This window comes from Marmota monax, unplaced genomic scaffold (genome assembly GCF_021218885.2).
Source record: "Marmota monax isolate L192 unplaced genomic scaffold, Marmota_monax_Labrador192_F-V1.1 WCK01_AAM20220418_F8-fsc00066, whole genome shotgun sequence".
NCBI lineage: Eukaryota > Metazoa > Chordata > Mammalia > Rodentia > Sciuridae > Marmota > Marmota monax.
Window position 1 is genome coordinate 631,328 of NW_026692805.1, and position 26,175 is coordinate 657,502.

A 26,175-nucleotide genomic window follows, 5' to 3' on the forward strand; every position below is an offset into this window, starting at 1 on the left:
TTACTTCCTGAGCTTTAGAAATCCTCTTCAGGTAGTTGTTGCCTAAAAGTATATGTTGGAACGTTTCCCCTGAGTTTTCTTCTAGCAGTTGCAATGTTTCTGGTCTAATTTGTAGGTCTTTGCTCCACTTTGAGTTGACTTTAGTGTAGGGTAAAGGATAGGGATTCAGCTTCATCCTTCCACATTTGGGTATCCAGTTATATCAGCACTATTTTTTTTAAAGGCTTTCTTTTTTCCAAAAGATACAAATCAGGTGACTGTACTGTGTGGGTTTGTCTCTGTATTTTCTATTCTGTTCCATTGGTCCATATCTGGTTTTTTGTTTTGTTTTGTTTTTTGCCAGTACCATGCCATTTTTGTCACTGTAGCCTTGTAGTATAATTTGAAATTGGGTTTTGTGATGCCTCCAGCATTGCTCTTTGCTCAATATTGCTTTACTGTGTTGTTTACAAAAGTTAAAGAAACATTATCTTGATATCAATTGTCAACCTATTTTCAGCAGATCTCTGATGATATGAATAGTGTACCCCAACATAAGGGACAAGCTAAAGTATTTGGGACAGTTTTCTGTAGAAGAACAAGACTCTATTCATTTGTACATTCTTCAACTTCCTATTACACTAAAGTGAATAATACTTATAAAAACATAGTAAGTCTGCTCTTTAAAAAGCACATTATCACTCAATTCTCCTTCACTGGCTTTATATATCAATGCTATTTTCTAAGTCCAAGATACACAAAAATCCTTACTAAGTACAAACACCATAAATCATTAACCAGTCATTTCCCCAAATTTATTTTAACTCCAGCCAGATGTAAATATTACTAGGATGTATTTCCACTCACAAACATATATTATTATTTCAGGATAGTCAGTGCTAGAATTTTGAAAGGGTCATCTAAAAATAGAGTCTAAGTGACTGCAATGTGAAATACTGCCAACAGGACACAAGGTTAATGCTGTGCCTTAGAGCTGCCAGGGAACCCACCAGAGCCTTGACAATGCCATCTTAAAAGAGGAAGTCAACACCAGGTGGCCTTGTTGGCAGACTGGAAAGAGAACACATACCAGACCTCAATGGTAGGGGGAGGGGGAAAGTTTGTGAACACACAGAAGGAAATAAAGGAGAAATGAAGGAGGTAAGAAAGCAAGTGAGGCAGGAGGAATTCTTGGAGCATGATGAAGCCAGCGATCTTGTCAGGGCGCTGAGAAAAAGCAAAGAGCCTCCATTCATGTCTCCTTCACAGTGAACCCTTTTGTTTCACTCATATGGTTTCTCTCTTATTCATATATCACAGAATTGGAGCCAGAGAGGAAAGGGAAGTCGAAGAAAGAAAGGGGAAGGGTGAAGAATGAAAATAAGCATTTCCTGTCAACAGAAAAAGCATTTTCTTTCCACAGAGAAATGCTCTATAATAAATGCATCTTCCCCAACCAAGAGGCCCCTCTGAAACCCCACCCCCAGGCCTGCCCTTACCCATACGCTGTGCTCTCTAAATAGTTCACTAGCTAAACTTTGACAAGGCACCGACTCAATGACTCAGTTTATTTTTTCCTCCATCTGAAAATGCAAATTCACACCCCACCCGACTGGTGCTGAATATCTTAGAATACAACCTATTTGTGAACAAAAGCTCTGTCCCTGTGCATTTCATTCCCCTGACACTAAGAGGTAGCTACTGCCATCACTGTGGAACATTCACCAGGTGCTGGCACTGTGAGGCACCATATCTTTGGAATGTAACAATATTTACATATACAAATGTGCAGCAACCAGGGAGGAACATTTCCTCATTCTACAGCTAAGGAAACTTAAATTCAGCCAATTAGAGTAACTTGTACAAGGGCACAAATAAAATAATAAGTGGCTGAATAGAGACCTGAATAACACAGCTCACTGTAGAGCCCAGGGTATCTCAAATGGTCTTAAATTAAATAAGATAAAGCAATAAGAATAGCAATTTGTTGTAGGTGAGAGTTCAGGTATATTCCAGGGGAAAAAAATTGGAGTTTTCCATGCTACCACAAAGCCTGTCCATTCATAGAGGATCAGCTATTGACTGGAAAGTGAGGTGATGGTCAACTCAAGTGGCAGACCAGGTTTTTCCTCCAGACCACAGCCAAATCCCCTGACCTCCTTAGGTCTCCCTGAATCTTCTTAACAAGACGAGATGGTATCTCAGGGACCTTTCTGTTCCAAAAGATTCCCTAAGGATTCCCAGCAGTAGCCTATTTCTGGGTAGCTTGAAGCATATCACACTCCATCTGAAAAAGGAGGTTAGATGGGTAAATATAGAATGAGGTCAGCAGCACCTGCAGGACCACCTGTAGGACTAGTGAATGCCAGATGTCCAGGTATTAGAACTAGCAAATGCATGGAGCCCACTGGGTCAGTGTGCAAAGTTCAAGTTGATCATAATACTAGTTGCTCTCTGTTCCAGTTATTGTTGCAGCATAACAAGCAACCCCCAAATTAGTGACTAAAAGCAACTATTTTGCTCAGTTTTGCAGGACAGAAGTTTGGAAAGGACTCATCCAGACTCTTTAACTCTGATTTATGTACATCCACTGGGGTGGCTGGGATTGAAGGATCTCCTTTCAGGATAACTTCTTCATCCACACACCTATGTGCCTCCCTGTTATCTAGAACTTTCCCAGGATGGTGGTGTCAGGTATTCATACTTCTGACATGGTATGGGTAGCCCCTAAAATCTGCCTGTCCTCTTAGAGGATAGGCCCAGGAGTAAAATCATGAGTGTTATTTCCATCGTACTCTATTGTGCACAACAATCACAGGGTAGCCCAGATTCAAAGGGAAGGGGAAGAGTCCCCATTTCTCAATGGCAGGAGTGCCTGTCTGCCATGGTGTCCTACCTCCAGACCTAGTCAGAAAGGCCCAAGTAAATGCTGGGTTTGGAAAAACTGGAATGATCCAGGACATAGAAATGTACCAATCCACTGGGGAGGGCAATCTCTGTGGACAGATTCAGCAGGAAGAGGACAAGGTAGTTTTGCCTGCCTAGCACCAATGATCCATCCAGTTTTCTTCTGGTAACAGCACATTGAGGGAGCTTTCCTTGTCAGCTCTCAGTCCATGGAGTTTGGGTTGAGGATAGATTTTTATCCCTAGGATATGTGATGTGGGCCTGACCAATCATCCTCAGTACCTAGAACAGTACCTGACACATAGAAGGTGTTCACTATGAATGAATTAATGAATGAATGAAAATTACTTAATTCATTCCTGACCACAAGGATTGTCTTAGGTCTGGATGCATGACTCAAGTTCTAGCACTTTGGCTAGAACGTCTAGGAAAGAGATGTTTTCTTTATGCTGGACTTGGAGTTGCGAGCATTTGAATCCTAGAGCCACTAAGAGACATAGTGATATAAATCCCTACAAGATACTGCAATTGGCTCTGTTAATAAAAGTATGGAAAGGAAATCACGGTCAGATTTAAGTATTTCCTCACTGGATTCTATATCACCCCTTAGCTCCTACCCTGCTTAATTTCTCCTCCTTCATAATCAAACTTCCTGAGAAGTATTCCCTTTATCTACACTGTCTAACCCTTCTCTCCTTGATGAACTGCAATCTTCTAGGTCAGCCCTCTGTTTTAACAATTCCCTTAAAGGTCACCAATGATCATTCTACCAAAATAAAATGCACACTTTTTAGGGCTTTCATTTCTTAACATTTATACTTCTTTCTTAAAACTCTTCCTCAGGTTTTTGAACTCTCTGGTTTTCTTCCTGCTTCCACAAATTTGACCCTTCTCGGTTCCCTCTCAGGCTCCCTCTATGGTTTGATAGATGATCATGACCTATGCTCACTTGGCACCCTTCTACCTGGCCCCTCTACTCACTCCACAGAGTCTCCCTTTATGATATCAGCCACTTCCACAACTTCATGGATGACCAGATATTGGTAGTTTCCAACCTCTATCTCAGTTTAATCTACTTTCCCGAAATTCTGGAGACAGCTCCTTCTGCCTATCAGTTCTCTCTTTTCTGGTACCTCATGAGCACCTCAAACTCAGTGTTTCCAAATCAAATATATCCTCTCTACCCTGAATCTGACATTACTCTCCACATAATTTCCCAAGCATCTTCCTAAGGGAAATATGGACTTCCTGAGAATGATTCTCAGAAGTAATCACAATGTCTGGCTCTTAATAACTACTCAATGAATGCACATTGGAAGATGAATGTCTTCAAGCTGGGAATCAGTACATGGGGTCAACATTAGATCTAATAGAGGGTAAGTGGGCATCTATCATTCTTTTTTTAAAAATACAAACATTTTTAGTTGTAGATGGACAAAATACCTTTATTTTGTTTAGTTTTTTTTTTCTTTTTAATGTGGTGTTTGGGATTGAACCCAGTGCCTCACATGTGCTAGGCAATTGCTCTACCACTGAGCCACAACTCCAGCACCTATCATTCTTGTTGACCACCCAGCACCTGAACTTTCCTCCCATCTCTAAGGAATTCCTCCCTATAGTTTCAGAAGTAGCAGAGTCTTTCTCCCACTATAGCTGCTGAAGATGTCAGTATTTGACTCTCTCGGTCTGTCCTATATCTAAGCTGTTGGCTCTAAGCTGACTTCTACAATAAGATGCACTCCCTCCCCTGACACTGAATGGGAAACTAGCAGTTCAAGGGAGATGGAACTGGAAACAGTGGCCATGAAGCAATTTTTCACTTCTGGGCCAGCAACAGCAGTAGTAATAGTGTCCCCCAGTCAGCAGAATCAGAGGATCCAGCTGCAGTATCTGCACTCACAGAAGCAATAGAGTTGTCTTCTCAGGGCCAATTCCAAAGGATAGCTTAGGGTGTTGTTTCACAATGTTAGAGCAGAGCCTAAATCTGCAGCCTCCTGATGGCTGCATTTCTGTTGCTTGTGATTACAAACCTTGGCTAACACCCAAAAGGTTTCAGTGTACATTAACTAAAATGTAGCACAAAGAAAGCCAGGTAAAATTCCAGGGCCCACAAAGCCTGAGCAGTCCCAGGAGGACATGTGGCCTGCTTGCTCAAGTGCCAGCTGGCCTGGATTTTACCCCTGTCCTTCCTCTAACCGGGGTGTAAAATAAATCTGGTTATGCCTCTGGGATCTAGAATAACTTTTCTTTAAAACAAGAAAAGAATCCCAAATGCCTGTCACACAGTCCACACCTGTGTGTCCTCTGGTATGCTCAGAGTTTAGCGCCAGGTGAGATTATTACTAGATTGCAAGGAGCTGGCACCAACGTCCTGCAGGTTCTCTGGGAAGGACGAATCACTGAAGTGCAATGGTTGTATTTGTAAGCCAGGGGAAAATGCCATTAGAAGAAACAAAAGACCAGACTGTGTAATCTTTCAGCCACTTCAGAGCCAGCTTGTCTGAGGACACGGTAGCTGAGTGACACTCTGAAGGGTGGCAGGTGGGAAGAAGGCCTCTCCCTGCTCACATGCTCCAATATGCTATTTGCTCAGCACCCCCAGTGAGACCCTCACATTCTGGAACTTTCCTGACATCCCCTCCTTGCCCTCTATATCAACCTGGCATCTGAGCTACTAAGGCCTATACCTTCTCCCTGGTTAAAATCTACTCTACTGAGCAAAACGAGTCTGTGAGTTCATCTGTTTGGTAAAACACACACTTTATCATGTAATAGATTTCCTTGGCTCCAGCCCCCTTACTCCCTGGACAAAGGAGTAACAGAGAAGCCTCATGAGAACCAAGGCACAGCGTCCATCCCTCGTTCCTGGTGAGGTCCTCCCAGGAATGTGTAAATCACAGGACAGAAGTCGCTCTAGGTCATGTCACTCCGTCTAGACAATGCTCATCCCTGGTCTCCCCATCCTGGGAAAGGCATCAAGAGCCCACCCCTCCCATTGATATTCTCCCTACTGTCCTGCCGCAGTTCCTAAAATCATCAGCATTCCGCTTTTTGCAATAAGGCATAATTCTAAAGCCACTTATGACAATGCCAATGTGCACAGCCACTAACATATCCACAAATGGGAGATCTTAAGGGAATGAAATCTCAGAGAGTGGGAAGAGGGACGAAAAGAAAGGCCCAACCCCAGCTGGAACACCAGGTGAGGGATCTGTGTGGTCATCCTGAAGAACCAGGGCATGAGGGCTAAGACATTCACCTGGGGATATGGAAAGATGGAGTGAACCACTCAAACAAGAATACACAGAAGGCATCTAGGGCCAGAAAAACAAACTGCAAACAAAGTAGGGTGAAAAGCCATTCATAGCATCCCAAGGCCTTTCATATGGAAGAAGAGTTGCTCTTTCACAAAAGTCTTCCAAATGCATCCTCCTTGGGTGAGCACTGACCGTGACCTGAGCCAAATCTTGGGACATAGGACATTTGTGGACACCAAGGGAGCTGCATCATAATGGAAAGGCATGAAAATAGAATTCCCTGGAAACCCGTTTTTAAAGCACTGCAAATCTATCAAAGACAAGAACATTCAGGTCTATGCAAAGTGTTAACGTACAAAATAGTAGCATGCTGCTTTTACTGATACTGTACCAGGCACATCTGGAATTGTGGGAGCCTGAATCTAGCCCCTAGACTCAGGTTGCCAGGGCCTCTACTCAGGGGAGAACCCACACAAGGACTCCTCGGGGCTGGTGAAATGCCCACCCAGCACCCCTACCCCTTCTAGACCATGTCCTGGTACTTGGGACCTGAAATTTCCTGATCAAACCATCCCAGGTGGGGCCTTCTCCCTCCAGATTGTACTCCTAGAGGACCACATAGCCAGTGTGCACACCTCTGGCCAGGAACAGGCTTCAAAGTGTGGCTATTTGGAGAGAGAGAAAGAGGAGGGAACCTCAGGCGAAGGGATGCTTGATTATGTGCCAGAAGCCTCTAGAGGTACAAGGTGGAATCAGGGATGCACAGGCAGAGAGCTTGGACTCAGCTTTTCACTCTTGGTTCACTTCTGCAAATATTAGGAGCAGGTCTGCCTCAGGCATTGTTTCTATGTCAGCATGTCTGTGAAGGGATGGCCCCATAAGCGGATGGGGTAATGAGAGTGAGGAAGACAACCGTCCCAGCTTGCAGATGGGATCTGCCCATCTGATCTCTCCCTTCCATATTAGGATCCCTGGGGAGAGGTTGAATCCAAACACAAAGGTCCCAGTCCAGCCTTCCCAAACAAGAGGATATTCCAGAACAAACCCCAAAATATGAATTTCTAAAGGAAGCATCTTTACTATTAAAACTAGAGGACATTTGGGGGAACCATTCAGTTTTAAAACTCCATGCTTTGCTCTGGTCCTGCACAGGAAGGACATACTCTGACAGCACGTCTCGTCTTCTGCAGCCTGTCTGAACTGGCCATCCAGGCCGGGAAATACCACGGACAAGGACAGTTTGAAAGCCCTGGGTGCCAAGCACTGGGCAGAGTTCCATGGCACAGGGTACGTGCACTGATCTTATATGATGACCCTTGGAAAAACTGTAAGAAGCTCTAGTCCTCGCCAGGTTGCCATCCAGAGTCGTGCCTCGTGTTCCTCTGCCCTGGCCTGTGGCTCTGAGAACTGCAGGAACAAGACGACCAGGAAGGGCCAGACTCTAGCGAAGGCCTGGACTGAGTTCCAGGCCCATCCAGTACCCCACCTCCATCCCTAGAGAAAGTCAAGGGCTATCAAAAGGACCGACCAGCGATATCATATTGACTAGGATTCTTCACTGGTTACACAGAAATGCAAGTAACCAGTTCTTCGAGACTGGTTTTCACATATTCTCCCATCTGTGTATGGTAAAGCAGGGTCCTCAACTTTGATTACACACTAGAATTAAAGGAAAGAGCTTTTTAAAAATACATCATCAGTAGGGTAAAACTAACCCAGCTCATGTTCCCTACTAGTGGGTGAACAATCCAACGCTTGGTGAATTCTGCTTCACAATGATAGGAAGAGAAGACATCGAAGGATCAAAAAGCGAGGTCGCTATGAATGCTTGGCCGCCACAAGCCGGTTATCCCTGTGGTAACTTTTCTGACACCTCCTGCTTAAAACCCAAAAGGTCAGAAGGATTGTGAGGCCCCGCTTTCACGGTCTATATTTGTACTGAAAATCAAGATCAAGCGAGTTTTTGCCTTTCTGCACCACAGAGGTTTCTGTCCTCCCCACCCTGATAAATTAAGTACAAATTTCTAAGATGTTAATATTTATTAGTATTTCTTTTAAAAACTTCACAAGCGACTGTAGATGCAGACAAAGTTGTGAACAACTGGGATAGAGAATGGTAACTTTTTATACCATTAAAACTTTTGGTCATCAATTAAACAACACCATACATAATAGGAATAGCAACAAGCACAAAGTGGGCATCAACCCAAAGTCAGAGAGTGCTGGTCTCTGGTCACCTTCTCAAAACTTCTGCACCCATCCAACCCATGTTTCACATCTTTTCTTGTTTCAAAGTTTATCCTACAGCTATTACCATCTAGAATGTGCTGTATACTTACTAACTTATTCACCGCCTTCTTCCCTCAACAGGCTGGAAGCTCCATGGGAACTGTTTTTCTCACAAGTGGATGGATTCCAAGCAACTAGACCAGTGCCTGGCCATATCGTATATTCTCAATAATTATGTGTTGGATGAAGGAATGAATGGTTTGGGTACTTTTCAAGTAATAGTTCTATTACTGTGAAATTTAGCAATTAATTTCTGAAAGGTCGCTCTTAAAAGGGGACCTCTGTCATCCACGAGGACCATTACAGATGGAGCCAGTGCTACACCATGCTGTGGAGAAGTGACCAGACTGGGCTGGGATTTGTCAATCATGTTATCCTGCAAGTGAGTCAAAAGTTGGAAGCCCCATCAGGCAGAAATAAACAACCTAGTGGATCATTCAACAAAGAGCCTCATGAAGAGGGAATCTTAATTGTGGCCAATGGAGGAAATAATATAATTTACATGGGCAAAAGGGAAAGATGGAGTCACCATCAAGACCATAGAGACAAAGTATGAGAGGTACTGCTATGGCTTGAATGTACCCACCAAACTCACGTTGAAATTTAATCCCAATCATGAGGCATTAAGAGATGGGACCACATGGGATCAGATGGGACCTTTAAGAAGTGATTAGGTCATGAAGGCTCTGACCTCACGAATGGATTAATCCATTCGCGGATTGTTGTGTTAGTGGGTTATCTTGAGAGTGGGTCATCTTGAGAGTGGGTCTGTTATAAAAGCTAATTTGGTTCTTGTCTCTTGTATGAGCCAGACTCACCATGTGATGCCCTAAACCACATGGGGACTCCACAGAGTTCCCACCAGCAAGAAGGCTCTCACCAGATGTAGCCCCTTGACCTTGGACTTCTAGCTTCCAGAACTGTTAAGATATAAATCTATTTTTTTTAAAAAATTCTGTAGTTGTAAATGGACAGAATGTCTTTATTTAGTTTGTTTATTTTTGTAATGTGGTGCTGAGGATCAAACCCAGTACCTCACACATGGTAGGCAAGTGGCTTTGCAACTAGGCTACAGCCCGAGCCCCCAATATAAATCTATTTTCTCTACCCAGTCTTATGTTTTCAATTATAACAACAGAAAATGGATTAACACAGGTACATAAACTCTTTCTAGAGTGAAGAACTAGCCATAGCAACCAGTTAGTGAAATCCTCAAATAAACATCGACTTAAAACTAGCCAGGACAAAAGTATGTTCTTTTGAAGGCCTGAAACCAAGTAGGCATTTAAGAGATAGGCTGGAAGCCTACAAAAATAATCCTGAAGGTCAGCTAGGAAGTGCCAAAATGCAGAGTAAGACCTGTGGGATGGGAATAGAGTGTGGCACAGGCTGCCCCAGATGTCTTGCCTGGGTCCCTATCTGGAGGAGGTGCTAGCAGGTCAGTCCCCAAAGAACTGAGGAACACAAAACTTTTTATTATTATTATTATTATTGGTTGTTCAAAACATTACAAAGCTCTTGACATATCATATTTCATACATTTGATTCAAGTGGGTTATGAACTCCCATTTTTACCCCGTATACAGATTGCAGAATCACATCGGTTACACATCCACATTTTTATCTGAAGTTAACAGTCTGGGGTGGGCTACAGGGTTGGGGACGTGCATTCTTAGGTAGATGAAAAAAATGGAACAGTGTCAGCAAGCAAATTTTATTCTTAAGCCACTGTTCATACACACTTTTAACACCCTGTCTATCAATTTCATTTCCCTTCACCTCTCAATAAAAATTTCATTAAAAAAAATTACTTTGAGGAGCAAGATGATCTTGTGGCAGGGACAGGGTCTGCCTGAGCCTGCAAGAGCCACCAAAGTACAGCATCTTTTCACTATTTTATTCCTTGGCAACTTTCAGCTACCCAGAAGGTGACAGACCTCTGGACTTCTAGTTATGTGAGATAAGGAATGTCCCTCCAGACCCTGCCAGTCAGACTCAGGTTCTCTGCTGCTTGCTGTTGGAGCAGGTTTCTCTGGCTATCTTGCCTGGTGAAAACCTGCTCAGTGTTGAGATCCATCGGCCCTGATTCACTGCCCAGCTTCACAAGGTCCCACACTTCTAGCACCAGACTGCAAGCTCCTGCTGAGATGCAAATACATCTTATTTGTTTTGTTTTTCCAGAACTGGCAGAGCCTATAGCCCAACAATGGAAAGATGAATAAATAAATGAATGAGAGAAAGCAAGAAAGATTATCCTTGGAGACAGACTCTCTGTGACAGCAGAAATGCTAATGCTTAAGTCTGAGTCAGGAGAAAAGGAGACAAGAATAATAAAAGTCAGCATGGAAATGGGGAGTTATGAGACAGGAAAATGGGGCAATTTTAAGATTGTGATTATATGACCCTGTTCTCTGGTCAAGTGAGAGTTTATGGAAATTTCACAGAGTGAGAAAGATAAAAAGTGTGTATAATTGTATAAAAGCTTTTCATCACAAGCCATAGAGATGAGATAAATGCTAAGTGCCATTTCAGTATTTATTACCTTTTTATTGCAGCTGTTTATTTGCCTGGCTGCTGTCTAACAGCAAGCAAATCAAATGCAAAACCACAACCTTGTTCTTTGTAGCATCTTAGCACCTAACAAAAGCATAGATTAGGCCCCCACCAAAGTCTGTTGACCTAAGGAATGAATGCAGGTTTTAAAAAACTTCCAAGTTAGACTTCACAGTAATTACTGAAAGCACAAAAGAAATAATGTGCTGAATGCTTTATTTGTAACTGTTTCTCATTAAATCAAATTACCTTTTTTCTCATGACAGTTATCCTTCAGTATCCATGGGGGACTGTATCCCACAGATACCAAAATCCAGCAATGCTGGACTCTTGTTATGTAAAATGCATAGTATTTGCATATTAACCTAGGCAATCCTCCTATATACTTCACATCTTCTTATTACTTAATTACCTAATACAATGAAAATGCGTGTAAATAATGCAGATGCAATCCTCATGGTCTAACTCCATATAAAGATCATTGATTGAATCATGGATGCAGAACTTGTGGAAGATATAATAACAGATAAGCTTTGGACTTTGCCCTTAAATTTAGAAAGTAACCCATTAAGTGAGAGACTGTATATTTCATTCTTAAATAAGATTAGCTAGCGAGAAATATCTTTTAGATATCAAGTTCTCTGCCAATGAGAAAAAAACAATCAACCCAAAAGACTGCAAAAACCAAATTGTGTGGGGAAAAAAAGTAAAATCATTCTTGGTAATGTCCTTAAGACAGCTTGGTCTGTCATTAATGCGATCAATATCATGTATATGTTTCTCTACCTGCTATCGAAGTCAGAATAATAAGCTGCTTGCATCCTTTTCTGTCCTTCTGTTCCTCTTTTAAAGGTATATTTGTTTGTTTCCTGGGTCTTTTGTCTCAGTTCTGAGTAATAAATACATAGATCATTCTTCAAGACAAAGAGTTGTCTTGGATCCCACCCCCTCCATAAAGCATTTCCATCAATTTCTAGAAAAATGAATGGATCACAAAGATATTTATATTACTAAGCAAAGATTAAATGATAAAAATATATGAAGACTCTACACCACAAACTTCTCCCCAATTTTGACTTTATTAATTCATCCTTTAACTTATTTAAAAATATCATTAAGTACCTTCTATATGCCAGGCATTGCTCTAGGCTCACAATATTTACAGGATAACTTTGAATGGTCAAAATAACTCATGTCAATTTGCAACACCATTAAACCAACTTATTTCTCCCTACAGAAACTCAAGTATTATGCACACAGGGCAGATGTACTCTAGCAAAAATTCAATCAAAAGAACTATGCTTCAAGAAAGCCCTTCGGGGGGGCTGGGATTATAGCTCAGTGGTAGAGCGCTTGCCTAGCATGTGTGAGGCACTGGGTTCAATACTCAGCACCACATAAAAATAATTAATTAAATAAAGGTATTATGTCCATCTACACCATATATATATATATATATATATCCTTCTTGAGTCCTTGGAAAAGACCTGTGAGTCCTGTCACCTCACTATGTATAAAGGTATAGTTTGTCTTGTTGCTCAATCTCTGCTTTTTGCTCAATCTATGCTTCATGTGTCCTCCCAGAAACCAGTTCAGTCAAAAAAGAAAACAATTCCCAGATAAAAAAGGACTTATTACTAGTTCCTATTCAAATTCCCTTAGACTCCCACTCATTATTTAGCCTCAGTATACAGTTGGTCCCCCATGTCCACAGGTTCCACATTTGTGAATCAACCAATTGTGGATTCAAAAATATTCAGAAAAAAATTGTTCTGAACATATAAAGTTCTTGTCCTTATTCCCTAAACAGTACAGTCAACAGCTATTTATAGAGCTTATTCTTTATATTAGGTGTTATAAATAATATAGAGATGATTGAAAGCATACAGGGGGATTTCATAGGTTATATGCAAATATTAACCCATGTTATATATAAAGGGTTTGAGCTTCGTGGGTTTGGGTATCCATGGGGGGCCTGGAAGCCATCACCCACAGAGAGCAAGGGATGACTACATGATTTTCTCAGGCCCACCATCCACGTCAGGAGCACAGTCACCACCTGGTGCCAGCAGCTCCCCAGTTCTGCTGCCTCCTTTCTTTGCTCCTTGAGTTAGTATGCCAGACCACAGATCATATGAGTAATTTAACAAAAGAAACAACCTTGAATCAACTCTAATTACAGTGTACATATAAAATACTTGACCACACATTGTTTCCAATCAAAATAAAAACCTTTACATTTATTTTAAAGTCAGTTTATGATTTGTAAATCTCAATGTACTCATTACAATAATAAATTACTGAGATTCATATACTGCCCTTTGTTGAGATTTGATGCTTTAATGGCCATAGCATGACTCTTTCCAGGCAGGCGGCCATTTGGGGGGACATTATTCCTTTACAAGGGACAATCAAATCATGCCTATGTATTTAGTTGTCATTTTCCACTTAGCTGAATGTAGTATACACACAAACCAATTTTCAAAACAAGACTATAAACTCCTCTTCTAGGGGCTCAATGCCCCTGGTGGAGGGTTCTCCTTCCTCTAATCGCCACAAATTTCCAAACTCTTGCCTCCTCGGGTGCAGAATTACAAAATCAAGTGTATAAACCTCATGTTGGAAAAAGTGTTAACTCCATGAGTTATATTTTCTTTGGAAAGGAGGAACAGTGAGTGGAAAACTTACTGTTCAGATCAGATTAGCTATGTCTTTGCCTGGAAAAAAAAACTCTCTAATTTCCCCACATTCATTTAACTAGCCTCTGTGATTCCTGAAGTATAAGAAATCTTAACACTTCCAGCATACCCAACTATTTGTTGGGTATATATCAGCTTTTTAAAAACTAAAGCATGAATGCAGATTAGATACTCAAAAAACTTAAATTCCAAATAAATAAAAAGATGCAGGTATTTGGGGGAAATGGGTCTTTTGGGAACTTTCTTGGATAGACACTCAAGGCCATTCCCCTTGAACAAAATAAACCCTACTCTTTCACTCATTATTTGCAAAAATTGAGGGCAAAGGTACAAGTAGGTCACAGGCAGGTTACTAGATTCTTTCTGGTGAGTTGTACACAGGTGCTGCTCAAAAACAGCCCAACCTCTTTCTTTTGTACCTCTGTTCTCCAACATTTCAATCCCTGCTTAAAGAGAATTTACCATTTTTATCTGAATTATAAATACAGTGGTAACCTCACTTGAAAATGGTGCTTCAAATTTTGATTAAATTAGGCACTCATTTACTATTGGTTAATTTGGAACATACATGCCCTTTGGTTCTAAATAGCCTGAAATTTCTGCATTTTTGCCCTCCTCTGCAGTCTTTCATGGATAGTTTCCAATAGCCAAAGCTGAATAATGTTATAAGTATTCATGGTTTTATAAGAGCCATTCATTTCATTTCATTTCCAGGAGAGTCAAGAATCCATCTCTCCCTTTTCCAGTTGGGATGCAATTGAATATCTGTATTGCAATTCCCAACTGAGTATACAGGTATATGATGCACTATCATGCCATTAGGTTTCAACATCTTTTGAAAGTGGAAACCTGACATGAGAAATGAGCAAGTCTTAAATGGAATGGGATAGGATTCTCACCAGGTCATTAAAATATCCTCCTTGTTTGGGGAGGAAGGGGAAAATATTGGTTTCACTCCAGAGCAAAGAAAGGAACTAGATAGAGGATCTACCAGTTGCTTTCTATTTTTGAAGAGTTTCTATCAAATCATCTATTCAACGTACAGCTTCACTTCTTTTCAGAACCATAGGAAAAGGAAGGAGTGATTTCTTTTTTAAAAAATGCAAATGGATTGATTTGTACCAGAAAATGGATATGCAGCCCAGCAGAGTTGCCCTCAAAAGTGCCATTATGTAAGGGGATGCAGAATGCAGGTGGAATCAGGAGCTACAGATGATCACACATGAGTTTGAAACATGCTTCTAAATAGCACTGCCTTCTACAGATGGCACCCCCAAGTCTTGACTTCATGCAGTTTTAAGACACTAAAAATAAAAATAACTATGTTGGATGAGATCAGTTACCTTAGAGGTGACTGTCTCTAAAAGTTGTTCTGTTAATAGATACCCCCAGGAGACTTTTAATCAACAAATTCCAATTAACAAGGTCTTGATGCAGCCTCAGGAGACCATAGCTAGAATCTGATTCTAACCAAGAAAACTGAAACTTGAATAATCAAATGATCCCAGCTGTTGGCAAAGACAGTGCCAAGAAGAGAAAGAATGGGCTTGAAGCCTAGACAAGAAGAGAAATATAAGGAGTTACCTAGTTATTTACAGCCTCAGTTTTGTATCACCCAAGGAAATCGTGTTCTGAGTTGTTGACTTGAGGTTGTCAGGCTGCTGGAAGGGTTGTTATTAGAGTGGAAATGGATCAGACACTTAACCCCACTTAGTCTAGTTTTCCCATCAGAAAGAACAGTAGGAGGTGAGTTCATTCAGGTAAAGGGAGAATCTTATAAAAACCCAGAAGCCACTGTGAGAATCTGGCTTTTCCTCTGAAGGGAATAGGATGCCATTGGAGATCTTTGAGCAGAGGAAGGTATTATCAGAAACTAAATTTATAAATGGATTGGGAGGGTGGAATGAACTAATCCAGGTAAAGCACTTAACACTATACCTTGTTTATTAATGGTACTAAATAAATGATAATTACAGATGCAATTATCATGGTTCACTGAAGCTGTAAAAGTAGCTTTTCTTTACCCAAGACTGAATCAGGGGCTGGGTTGTGGTTCAGTGGCAGAGCACTTACCTAGCATGTGTGAGGCACTGGGTTCGATCCTCAGCACCACATATAAATAAATAAAAAATAAAGTTACATCAACAACTAAAAATATTTTTTAAAAAAGACTGAATCAGGAAGATATACAAAATGTGAATGGTCTTATAAATGGTAAGAAGATGGGATCAGTAACCACACCTCAACAAAGAAAACTCTTGGCTTTGCTGGGGAATTCTACCAAACATGTAAAGAATTACCACCAATTCATATCAAACTGTTCCAAAGAATTTAAAGTAGGAAATACTTCCTATTTATTCTCTGAGGCCAACATAACCCTGATATCAAAGTCAAAGTCACATAAGAAAATAAAATTACAGACCAATATTCTTTATGAGTATAAAATTTCTCTGTAAAATACTAGAAAACAGAATTCTACAACATATTAAAAAGATCATAACATGATCAAGCAGGATTTGTTCTTGGAATCCAAGGATGGTTCAACATAGAAAAATCAATCAATGTAACATACCATTTTAACAGAACAAAGAAAGAAAACAGGCATTATCATCTTAATTAATGTAGAAAAATTAACAAAATTCAACACATTTTTATCATTAAAATATTCAACAAATTAGGAATATAAGGAATACCTAACAATGAAGTCCACATATTATAAACTTACAGCTAGCATCATATTCAGCATGAAAGATTTTACTGTAAGATCTTGAACCGGATAAGGATGCTCACTTGTACTACTTCTATTTAACACAATGTGAGAATTTCAGCCACCATAATTAGGCAATAAATGAAATAAAGAACATTCAAATTGAAAAGAAAGATACAAAATAGTTCTGTTTGTAGATGGCACAATCTTATATAAAAAAAAACCCCTAAAATTATACACACATCAGAAACACACAAAATAGAGTAAATGATATCAACAAAATTTGGGATAAAATACATGAACAAAAATCGACTTTATTTCTACGCAATAACAATGAACAATCCAAAAAGTAAATTAAGGAAACAATTTTATTTTCAGTGGCATCAAAAAGAATAAAATACTTGGAAATAATCTTAATATAGTAAACAAAAGACGCATACACTGAAAATTACAAAACATTGTAAAAGAAATTAAAGGCACAAATAAAGGGAAAGACAGCCGTGCTCGTAGGTTAGAAGACTTAATATTATTAAGATGCCAGTATTATGTAAAGCTACCTAAATATTCAGTGTAATCCCTATCAAAATCCCAGTGGTGCATTTTGCATATTAAAAAATCAAAAAAAAATCCATCCTTAAATTTATACAGAATCTCAAGGGACTCCAAATAATCAAAGTGATCATGAGACAGAACAACGAAGTTAAAGGTCTCATTCTTCCATATTTCAAAACTTACTACAAAGCTACAGTAATCAAAACCTTGTGGCCCTGGCAAAAAGACAGACAGAGCAAGGGGAAAATACAGAACTGGGAATAAACCTCACATACGCAGTCAGATGGTTTTCAACAATGGTGCCAAAACCACTGAAGAGAGGTTTTCAACCAGTGGTGCTGGAATATTGAATATCTACACACCAAAGAGTGCAGTTGGTCCCTTAACAATACAAACATTAACGCAAAATGGATCAAAGACCCGAATGTAAGAGCTCACATTAATCAACAGAAGACAAAATCTTCACTGCTTAACAATCATTGCTTGAACATAACACCAAAATCAAAGGTCACAAAAGAAAAAATAGAAATTGGACGCCAACCAAATTTAAAAATATTTTTTCATCAAAGGACACTATTAACAGAGAGAAAATATTTGCAAATCAGATATTGGATAAAGGATTAAAATCCAGAATACTAAATTCAACAAGAGGAAGCAATTTGATTAAAAAAATTGGAAAAAGTGGGGCTGGGATCATGGCTCAGTGGCAGAGTGCTCGCCTCACATATATGAGGCACTGGATTGGATCCTCAGCACACATAAATGTAAAATAAAGATATTGTGCCCACCTAAGCTAAAATTTTTTTAAATGGAAAATGGAAGTTTGGTATGGTGGTGCACACCTATAATCCCAGCAATTTGGGAGGCTGAGGCAGGAAGATTGCAAGTCCAAGGCCAGCTTCAGCAACTTAGTGAGGCCTTAAGCAACTTAGTGAGACACTGCCTCAAAACAATAAAACACAAAAACAGGTGGGGACATGGCTCAGTGGTTAAGTGCCACTGGGCTAAATCTCCAGTTCCAAAAAAGGAGTGGGGGGAAGAGGCAGGTCGTAAATAGATAATTCCCCAAAGAAGATACACAAATGACCAATAAGCACATATGCGTTCAACAGGGTTCAGTGGTAGATAGAGTGCTTGCATAACATGTGTGAGGCACTGGATTCAATCCTCAGCACCCAATAAAAATAAATAAATACAGAGTGAGAGAGTATGCACAATTAAAAAAAAAAAAGATGTTCAATATTGGGCTGGGGTATAATTCAATGCTAGGGCATGAAGCCCTGAGTTAGATCTCCAGTAGTCCCCCCAAAATTTAAAAAGGATGTTAAACATCACTAGTCATAAGGAAAATGCAAATTAAAACTATAATGAGACAGCACTTCATATCCATTAGGATGGCTATTATCAAAAAACAAGCAAGCCCCAGAAAACAACAAATGCAGCGGATGTGGAGGAATTGGAACCATCACTGGGGGAAATGGTGTAGCCACTCTAGGAGCTTATGTAAGCTCCTCAAAAAATTGAATATAGGATCACCAAATGATCCCACAATCTCACTTCTAGGTACAAACCCAAAAGAACTGACATCAGGGTCTTGAAAAGAATTTGTACACCCATGTTTACAGCAGTATTATCCCCAACTGCAAAAAGGTAGAAATAACCCATGCTGCACAGATGAACAAGGACATTATGCAAAGTGAAATAAGACAGACAGACAAAAATGGAAAAAGACAGCATTGCCAAGCTTGTGTGAGGTCTACAGTTGCCAAATTCATAGGGCCAGAATGGTGGTTGCCAGGGGATTATAGAGGAGGAAGTGTAGCTGTTGTTCAATGGATATGGAGTTTTAGTTGAAGAAGATGCAAAAGTTCTGAAGATGGATGGTGGAAACAGCTGCATAATAATGGGCATGTGATTAAAGCCACAGAACTATACAATTAAACAGTTAAAATGATAAATTTTATGCTATGTGTATTTTACCACAAAAAAATTAGATAAATACCTTGCCTTCCTCTGAGTCCATGTTTTCAAACAATTTTTAAAAATTTTACTGTCTTGGTTCTTCTTAGTTATACATGACAGCATAATCCATTTTGATACAAGCATAAGATATATCTTATTCTAATCAGGACCCCATTCTTGTGGGTGGGCATGATGGTGGGATTCACTTATATAATTTCATGTGTACATAGGAAAACTATGTTAGATTTATTCTAGTGTCTTTAACATTTCTCTTACATGTAATTTTCTAGTGGGGAGAATACACAGCTCAGTGGATCATAAATTTGCCAGTTACTTGTTAAAGCTTACAATTAAATGGGCATTCTGATTTACCCACCAGACTCTTGTAAGCTTGGCTATCAAGAGACTATCTCTTAGAGAAACGTGAGTGACAGATGAGTCTTTGTTAGACATCAATAATGAGACTCAGAACCTGGAAGATCACCTGAGACCAAGAATCTTCATCCAGCCTGCTATGAGTGCCAGGGATGGCCTGGTTACCTGTTCTCTTGCTTCATTGTAAAACCTACCTAATCCAGAATTGAATAGAGTTGTCAACTCCAAGATGGACCCTTTTTGCTTTTTTCCTTCTGCTTGCTTTTTTTGTTTTGTTTTTTTTGTATGAGGGATTGAAGTCAGGGGCACTCAACCACTGAGCCACATCCCCAGCTCTCTTTTATATTTTATTTAAAGGCAGGGTCTCACTGAGTTGCTTAGAGCCTAACTAACTTGCTGAGGCTGGCTTTGAACTCATGTTCCTCCTGCTTCATCCTCCCAAGCTGCTAGAACTACAGGCGTGTGCTAATGCACCCAGCTTTCCCTTCATTTTTATATGGTTTTAACTACTGTTTTTTAAGTACCGGGGATTGAACCCAGGCTGCTCTACCACTGAGCTACAACCCCGGCCCTTTTCTATTTTTTATTTTGAAACAGGGTCTTGAAAAGTTGGTTTCACTACATTGCTGAGGTTGGCCTTGAACTCAAAATCCTCCTGCCTCAGCCTCCTAAACCACTAGGATTACAGGCATGAGCCACCATGCTCTGCTGTGATGCGCTTTTTGTTAAAATACACCAAGGAATGATTTTCCTCACTACAATTGTTCTCTCTTCCTATGTCAGGATGGCTACTCTCAGTTGGAATAAGAACTAGATGAAAACTTAGAATTGTATGAATATGATCCAATGAATCCCACTACTGTGTATAATTATAATGCACCAATAAAACTTTTTTTAAACTTACAACTGTTACAGACAGACTTTCTCAAACTCCCAAACAGTTGCTCAGTGTGTGAACTTTACCTTTCTCACCATCCAAGTAGGAAAAGTACAGTGTTGGGTCTGATTTAAGAGAATAAGGTTCCAAACCTTCTCCTCCAAATAATCCAGCTCCCCTGCCCGCCCCCCACCCACCCCCTGTCTTCCAGAGTCTGACTTAAGAGCTCCTTCCTGTGCTTGTGAAGAGCTGACCCATAAGCTTTCTTGTACTGCATTGGTATTGCCTATTTGCACATTGGATTCTCCTGCTAGGATGTAAACAACCTTAGGGACCACATCCCAGTCATCTGTACTTTCCCAGGGCTAGTGCTCACATAGAGAAAGAGTGCAGTAACTATTGCTCTTTATTTTTATAAACAGCAGTACGTGTTATATTTCATTGACCCTACAATTAATTCTACCAATTATGAGATGCTTCAATTATAAGATCACCAAGAATGGAAAAAAAGATAGTTCAAAGGTATCAGTAATTATAAGACAGATTCCAATTCTAGACTTGTTATCATCTTGATTTCAGGCACAGAACAGGGAAAAGATGACCATAGGAAGGTCGAAGCCTAATTTATAACACTTTACAGATATTGACACTATACCTATTTACATTTACACAAGACATAAACCTTTCATTTTTACTTAGTTCACTTGGTTTTATTACTTTTGGCTTTTCCTCTCAAACCAGATGTTGTTCAGATTTAATGAACTGTCTTCCTACCTGAACACCAGGTAGCTAAAGACGGTCTGGGGGACCTGTAGCCCTTTCTTAGCTATAGTTATGTTCTGAGGATGTGCATTTTTTAAAACAAAAAAGTACTACTTGTGGTCTCTACCAAGGCAGTTTAAGTGAAGAGGCTCAAAGCATCTAAAGGGGAAATATTTTTGCCACTAGACAAGATCGTAATAAAAGCATCCTATCCATCAACTTCTGAAGAAAAACATGCCACCCCAAAGTTACTAGGTAAAGAAAAGTCTGGGAAGTCCTGTGCTACTTTGCATCAGAAGATCTCAAAGCAATCCCCCACACTGTCATCAAGAAAGTTTTGTCACCAGCAGAGTACAAATGTAAAGTTAACCCTTTCCATGGTATTGGTCACCACAAAACTGGTAGAAAAAGGTTGAGCAAATTAATGAGAAACAAATACTTATATACATACAACACATACATATGCATACACATCTATATGGAATTAAATCTGTTTGCATATCAAATGAGATCATGTATGAATATTTGATTGTAAATCCTCAAACACCACATAATTAAACAACTATGGAAACACATTATATTCAAAAGAAGGACTTTGGAATCAAATAGAACTGGACCCCAACCCTGTCTCAGTCACTTCCTCCCTCTGTGGCCTTGAGAAAGTGTCAGAATCTTCCTCTGCACAATGGGAATCACAAGACTATATACCTCAGTGGAAGTAGGACTAGATGAGAGATTCCATGCAGAGCACTCAGCAGATGGCTGGCAAACTGGCAAGTGCTCGATAACTGAACTAGAATAGATGTCCACTTGCCTTACCCATGGAATGCCCTCTTAATTTTATAGTGTTGTCTTTTTATTGCTACCAACCTGGTCTCACTTCCCTCGATGGAGTCACCCACTATATTTACTACCCCAGAGGGTCCCGTCCTCTTGGCCTCTTCTACCTCTTGTTCCTACTAGTCCTTATGATTATTCCCAGATATCGGTTTTTGCAATGGCCCCTCAGCTCTAGGCTTCCTAACTAGGATCTATCCTACATGGTTCTATTTGTCTCCCCAGAATGAAATCCCACGCATTAAATTCTTTTGTTCAAAATTCTTAAAGCTTCCTACTGCCACTAACTTAAATTCTCATCACAGCATTCAAGGCATCCCACTATTGCTCGACCCTAATATACCTTTCCAGGTATCTCTCCAATATGTAGCTTCATCTTTAGTCTATCGGATATCCTATTCCTATGCTACATTTCCTCTACATCCATAGTCTTGGTCACATGATTTCCTTCACTGCAATGTTCTTCCTTCATCTCTGCCCTGAAAAAATCCTATGCCTCCTTCTAGACCAGTCTCCCTTCCAGAGTAACTTCGCTGAGCCTCCAGCCCTCCTTTGAACCCTCTTATGAACTGTCTCTTTTTGTGACCCATATCTAGTCTTATACTTGGTCTGGTTCCATTGCAAGGCCTGACTGACATCTGTAGTCTACCCAGGTTTTGCTCCTACAAACTGAACAATAAATATTCATGTTACCGGCCCCCCATTGGGTTAAACCCTAATTAAGCTTGCAGTGAGGTAAGAAGGTCTCTAAAAGACTGTGAAAATGGGAAAGGTCTCTAAAAGAATTGGGAAATGGGGAGGGAGAGTGGGCCACTTAACTTATCTCCAGTCCTTGGGAGAGGATCTACACAGAGTGACTCTGGTTGTAAAGTAAAGGAATGTACTCATAAAACATATGAGGAAATCCAATATATGAGGTGGGGCATCCATCTATCCCATACATTCCCCCTGCCTGTAGACATGGCACAGCCCTCCATTGCCACGAATAAGAAATAAAATCTCCAAAACCTCTCCATTGAGTCATCCAAGTTCTCTCTTTGGGATTGATAAATAGTATGCTTAGGGTCTTTACATCCCTGGATGGCACAGCCCTCACTGTGTTTTATTGGTTCTGTTTGAATACACATGCTTACCACAAGTCCCTGTGTCATATAAACCACTAAAACAGAAAGATAAAATCAAATTGATCCTTGTTCTTGCTGCCATACTCAGCAATATAGGGTGGGTGCTGGGTTGCTGGATGCCCTACCCAGCAAAAAGTCTCATTAAAATAGTACATCACTAGTTCCTTGAACTTGAACAAATAGACTTGGTCATGATGTGTACTCCACTAACTACTACTAAAAATATCTTAATCTGGATGTGAGTATGCATTGGAAATTGAACAAGTGTTTTGGTTGTCATTGGTTGGTTTTGGATTTTGATTTAGTAGAACTAAAAATAAGTCATAGTTACTGCTATAACACAAGATTTGGTAAAACTCTCTGATTTCAGAATAGAAGGATGCAGACAATCATTTAACATAAACTTGAAAAGTGTCAAATGAAACTAGTTTTTGAACTATGTTTTAACCCCACCTTTGCTGGTAGGCAGTTTTCATTGCTAAAGAAATTCTTTAGATTCAAGTCAGTAGTTACACGAGAAAAAGGATTTCTTAAATAGATAGGAAAAACTATTTTTAAAACCAGAATATCTTAGTAATGAGCCCCCAAAGACTTTTCAGTTTTTAAAGTGTAGTTCTAAGTTATTTGACCAGGAAATGAAAAAGAAAAATAAAGAAGAAGAAGAAAGAAAGAAAGAACATGAAAAAAGACCCTCAAGGGAGACCTTTGGAAAATACCTTTTAGGAAACCCTTCCTTTACAATGTCTCTCCAAGACATCTTGCCTCACCAAGAAATTTGAAATAAAATAGATAATAAATCAAGATGCTACTTCTCAAGAGCAACAGCACCATTTTTTCAAATAACTTTCTCCTCCTGTCTTTAAATCTCAGAAAATGATCATAGATACATCCATATTGTGAATAGTTCTATGAGCCAATTCCTTTCTGTACCACTCTGTACACAGTATTTGCCATTTCCAAATTTTCCCCAAATTCTTTGATGTCATATGATTTATTTTGAGCACTAGAGGCAATTTCTTAAATTCTACAGCAAAATTTTTCTTATTGTGGATTTCCACATAAATAGATTTACAGACCAGTTTTTAAAACAAAGACAAAAAAAAAATGGTTTCCCAGGCCTTTTCATTCCTGATCTTTTGTCAAGACACTGTTGGCTCTAAGACACTACAGCTAGTTAATTAAAGGTCAACTTTGGCCATTGTAAGGCTTCAGCACTTATTATCATTGCCTCTTGCCAAGTTTTCTGAGAATTTAAAAGGCTTTACACACTTGCACCTGCTAGTTAGGAGTTGGGTTCTGCCTCTTAACTCAACAGCGCGTTTAGACAGTTTGCTGTAGCATTCCCCAAGCTCAAAACTCTGCCGGACATCATCCCATCTGTAACAGGATTGGAAACACTCACCTTTGGCGTGTCAATAATTGATGGCCTGGGGATGAAAGCCTGAAAAGGACCTGCTTTGCAGTCCGGCTCGTCATCTGGGGACCCCGACAAGCCCTCAGGGGTCGCAGCAGGCCGGACAGTGGTCCGTTGGCTTGAATTCCGAGTGGCACTGCCATTGCGCTCCGTGTGGGTCCCCGAATCTCGCCTTTTCTCTGGAGCTCTTTCTTCCTCTCTTGGGTGGCTAGGGCGTCTGCCCGCTTTGGCCGTGGGCTGGACATAGATGGTGGAATGGGTATCTGCCGCGCTGGACTGATCAAAGGGAGCATTCTCCCTTGTATTCCCAAAGCAAGCTAGCAGAGCTGAGCAGGGAAACGGGTGCATCCTTCCCGAGGGAGGTTTCAGTCCCTTGGGGAGCCTGGCCCTCCACCTGGACATGACCTGCGGTGAAACATTGCAGAGTTCAAAGGAGAAAAAGGAAATTTTCCAGAGGCTTCCTTATGGGTAGCTATTTTTGTGAGCAAAAAGAAGGACTCACTAGTGATTGCCCCTAAAGAGAAGTTGAGGAAACGGCAAGGCCACCCTCCCTGGGAGTCACTCAGCCGCCAGCCCCTCTTCCAAACCGTCCATCCCAGGTGGTTTAGCGCTCTTCTTCCTCGATGCTCTCAGTGGTAAAGAAGGCAGTCTGTCTGGCATGCACTTGGCTCGGGTTACAGTCCCCAGGCAGGGCAGACGCTGCAGTGTAAGGTAGTGCCCAGGCAATAGAGGGCTGCTTCAGGTTACCTTGCAAGCATAAAGATGATGTAGTCTGATAGGGCAGCCATAATAGCGTCAGCCTGTGTATCAATAGCATCATAACAGCAGCGAAACAGTCTTTAGTTACCCCCTTCAAATATTTATTTCTCCAAACAAAACAAAAACTACCCAGTTATCCATGGCAAATGAAGACCCGCCCCCCTTCCCCTGCAAGAGGCCATGACCTTAGCAGCTGTTTCATTATTAAAATAAGAGGTAGACTTGAATCTTTCACATGGAGAGATCTATGTTTTGGGTCTTATGTCACAAATACTTTTCTGGGTCTTTCCTGAATCTATCACCCAAACAAGTTTCCTGGTTTCAGGATCCATATTGGATCTGGTAACTACAAATGAGCCTTGGTTAATGTTTTTCCCCGTCCAAGTTCTTGATTAGTTTTAAACAATGCCCCACCCCCCAAAAAAGAGTGACATTAACAATTAGCAATGTGTATTATGTTATTATGTGTGAAGGTGCTATTTATCTGAAGGAGATTTCTATTTATGCATTATCGAGTTTTAGAAAATAAACCCCTGTTGAACATAGATTTTCTATTTTAAACATATGTGAATGGTAAAAGAAATAATAAATTATGAACATATTCTAAGAAATTAAAAATCAGGACTTTTCCTTAGCCAAGCAACTGCTAAGAATGTTATAGAAATATAATACTGTAATGGTTTTACCATTAGGGGTAATTTTGGGGTCAAGGTTTCAGGGCATATTGCCTGCCCATTGTAATCTATTTGTTTGCCCACTCTCACTCTCTCTTTTAATTTAATGTCAAGATGTATTCTTAAACCCAGACAGGTGGTAGTTATTATGGCACTAATCCCCATTTCACAGAGGCAGAAACCAGTTCTTGGAAATTTCAACTGACTAGGGTAAGGTTATGCTGCTGAAAGGGTCTGGTTGGAAACCCAAGATTTTTGTTCTTCTATCTGGTCTCTCTGAACATCATTCATTCTGGCAGTCATCTTATCCATGTAGCAGCCATGTTGGCCATATTGTTCTAAATGGGCAGTCATATCCATAATGCAGCTTTAGAAAGAGTGGATACAATGTGAAATGCAGACTTTATTTTAGTGTGTACCAAAATTTAGATTATAAATAGCTGTCATG

General features: G+C 40.2%; 1 protein-coding gene across 1 annotated transcript in view; it reads right to left on the reverse strand.

Annotated features, from left to right (window-relative positions):
* The window catches only part of Fam107b (family with sequence similarity 107 member B), a 197,640-nt gene extending 172,944 nt beyond the window's left edge, over window positions 1-24,696 (reverse strand). The window contains exon 1 of the mRNA XM_046448358.1: window positions 24,283-24,696. Coding sequence (XP_046304314.1) covers window positions 24,283-24,696 — 414 coding nt within the window. The remainder of the gene's footprint in view (window positions 1-24,282) is intronic.
* Window positions 24,697-26,175: the final 1,479 nt, after the last annotated feature.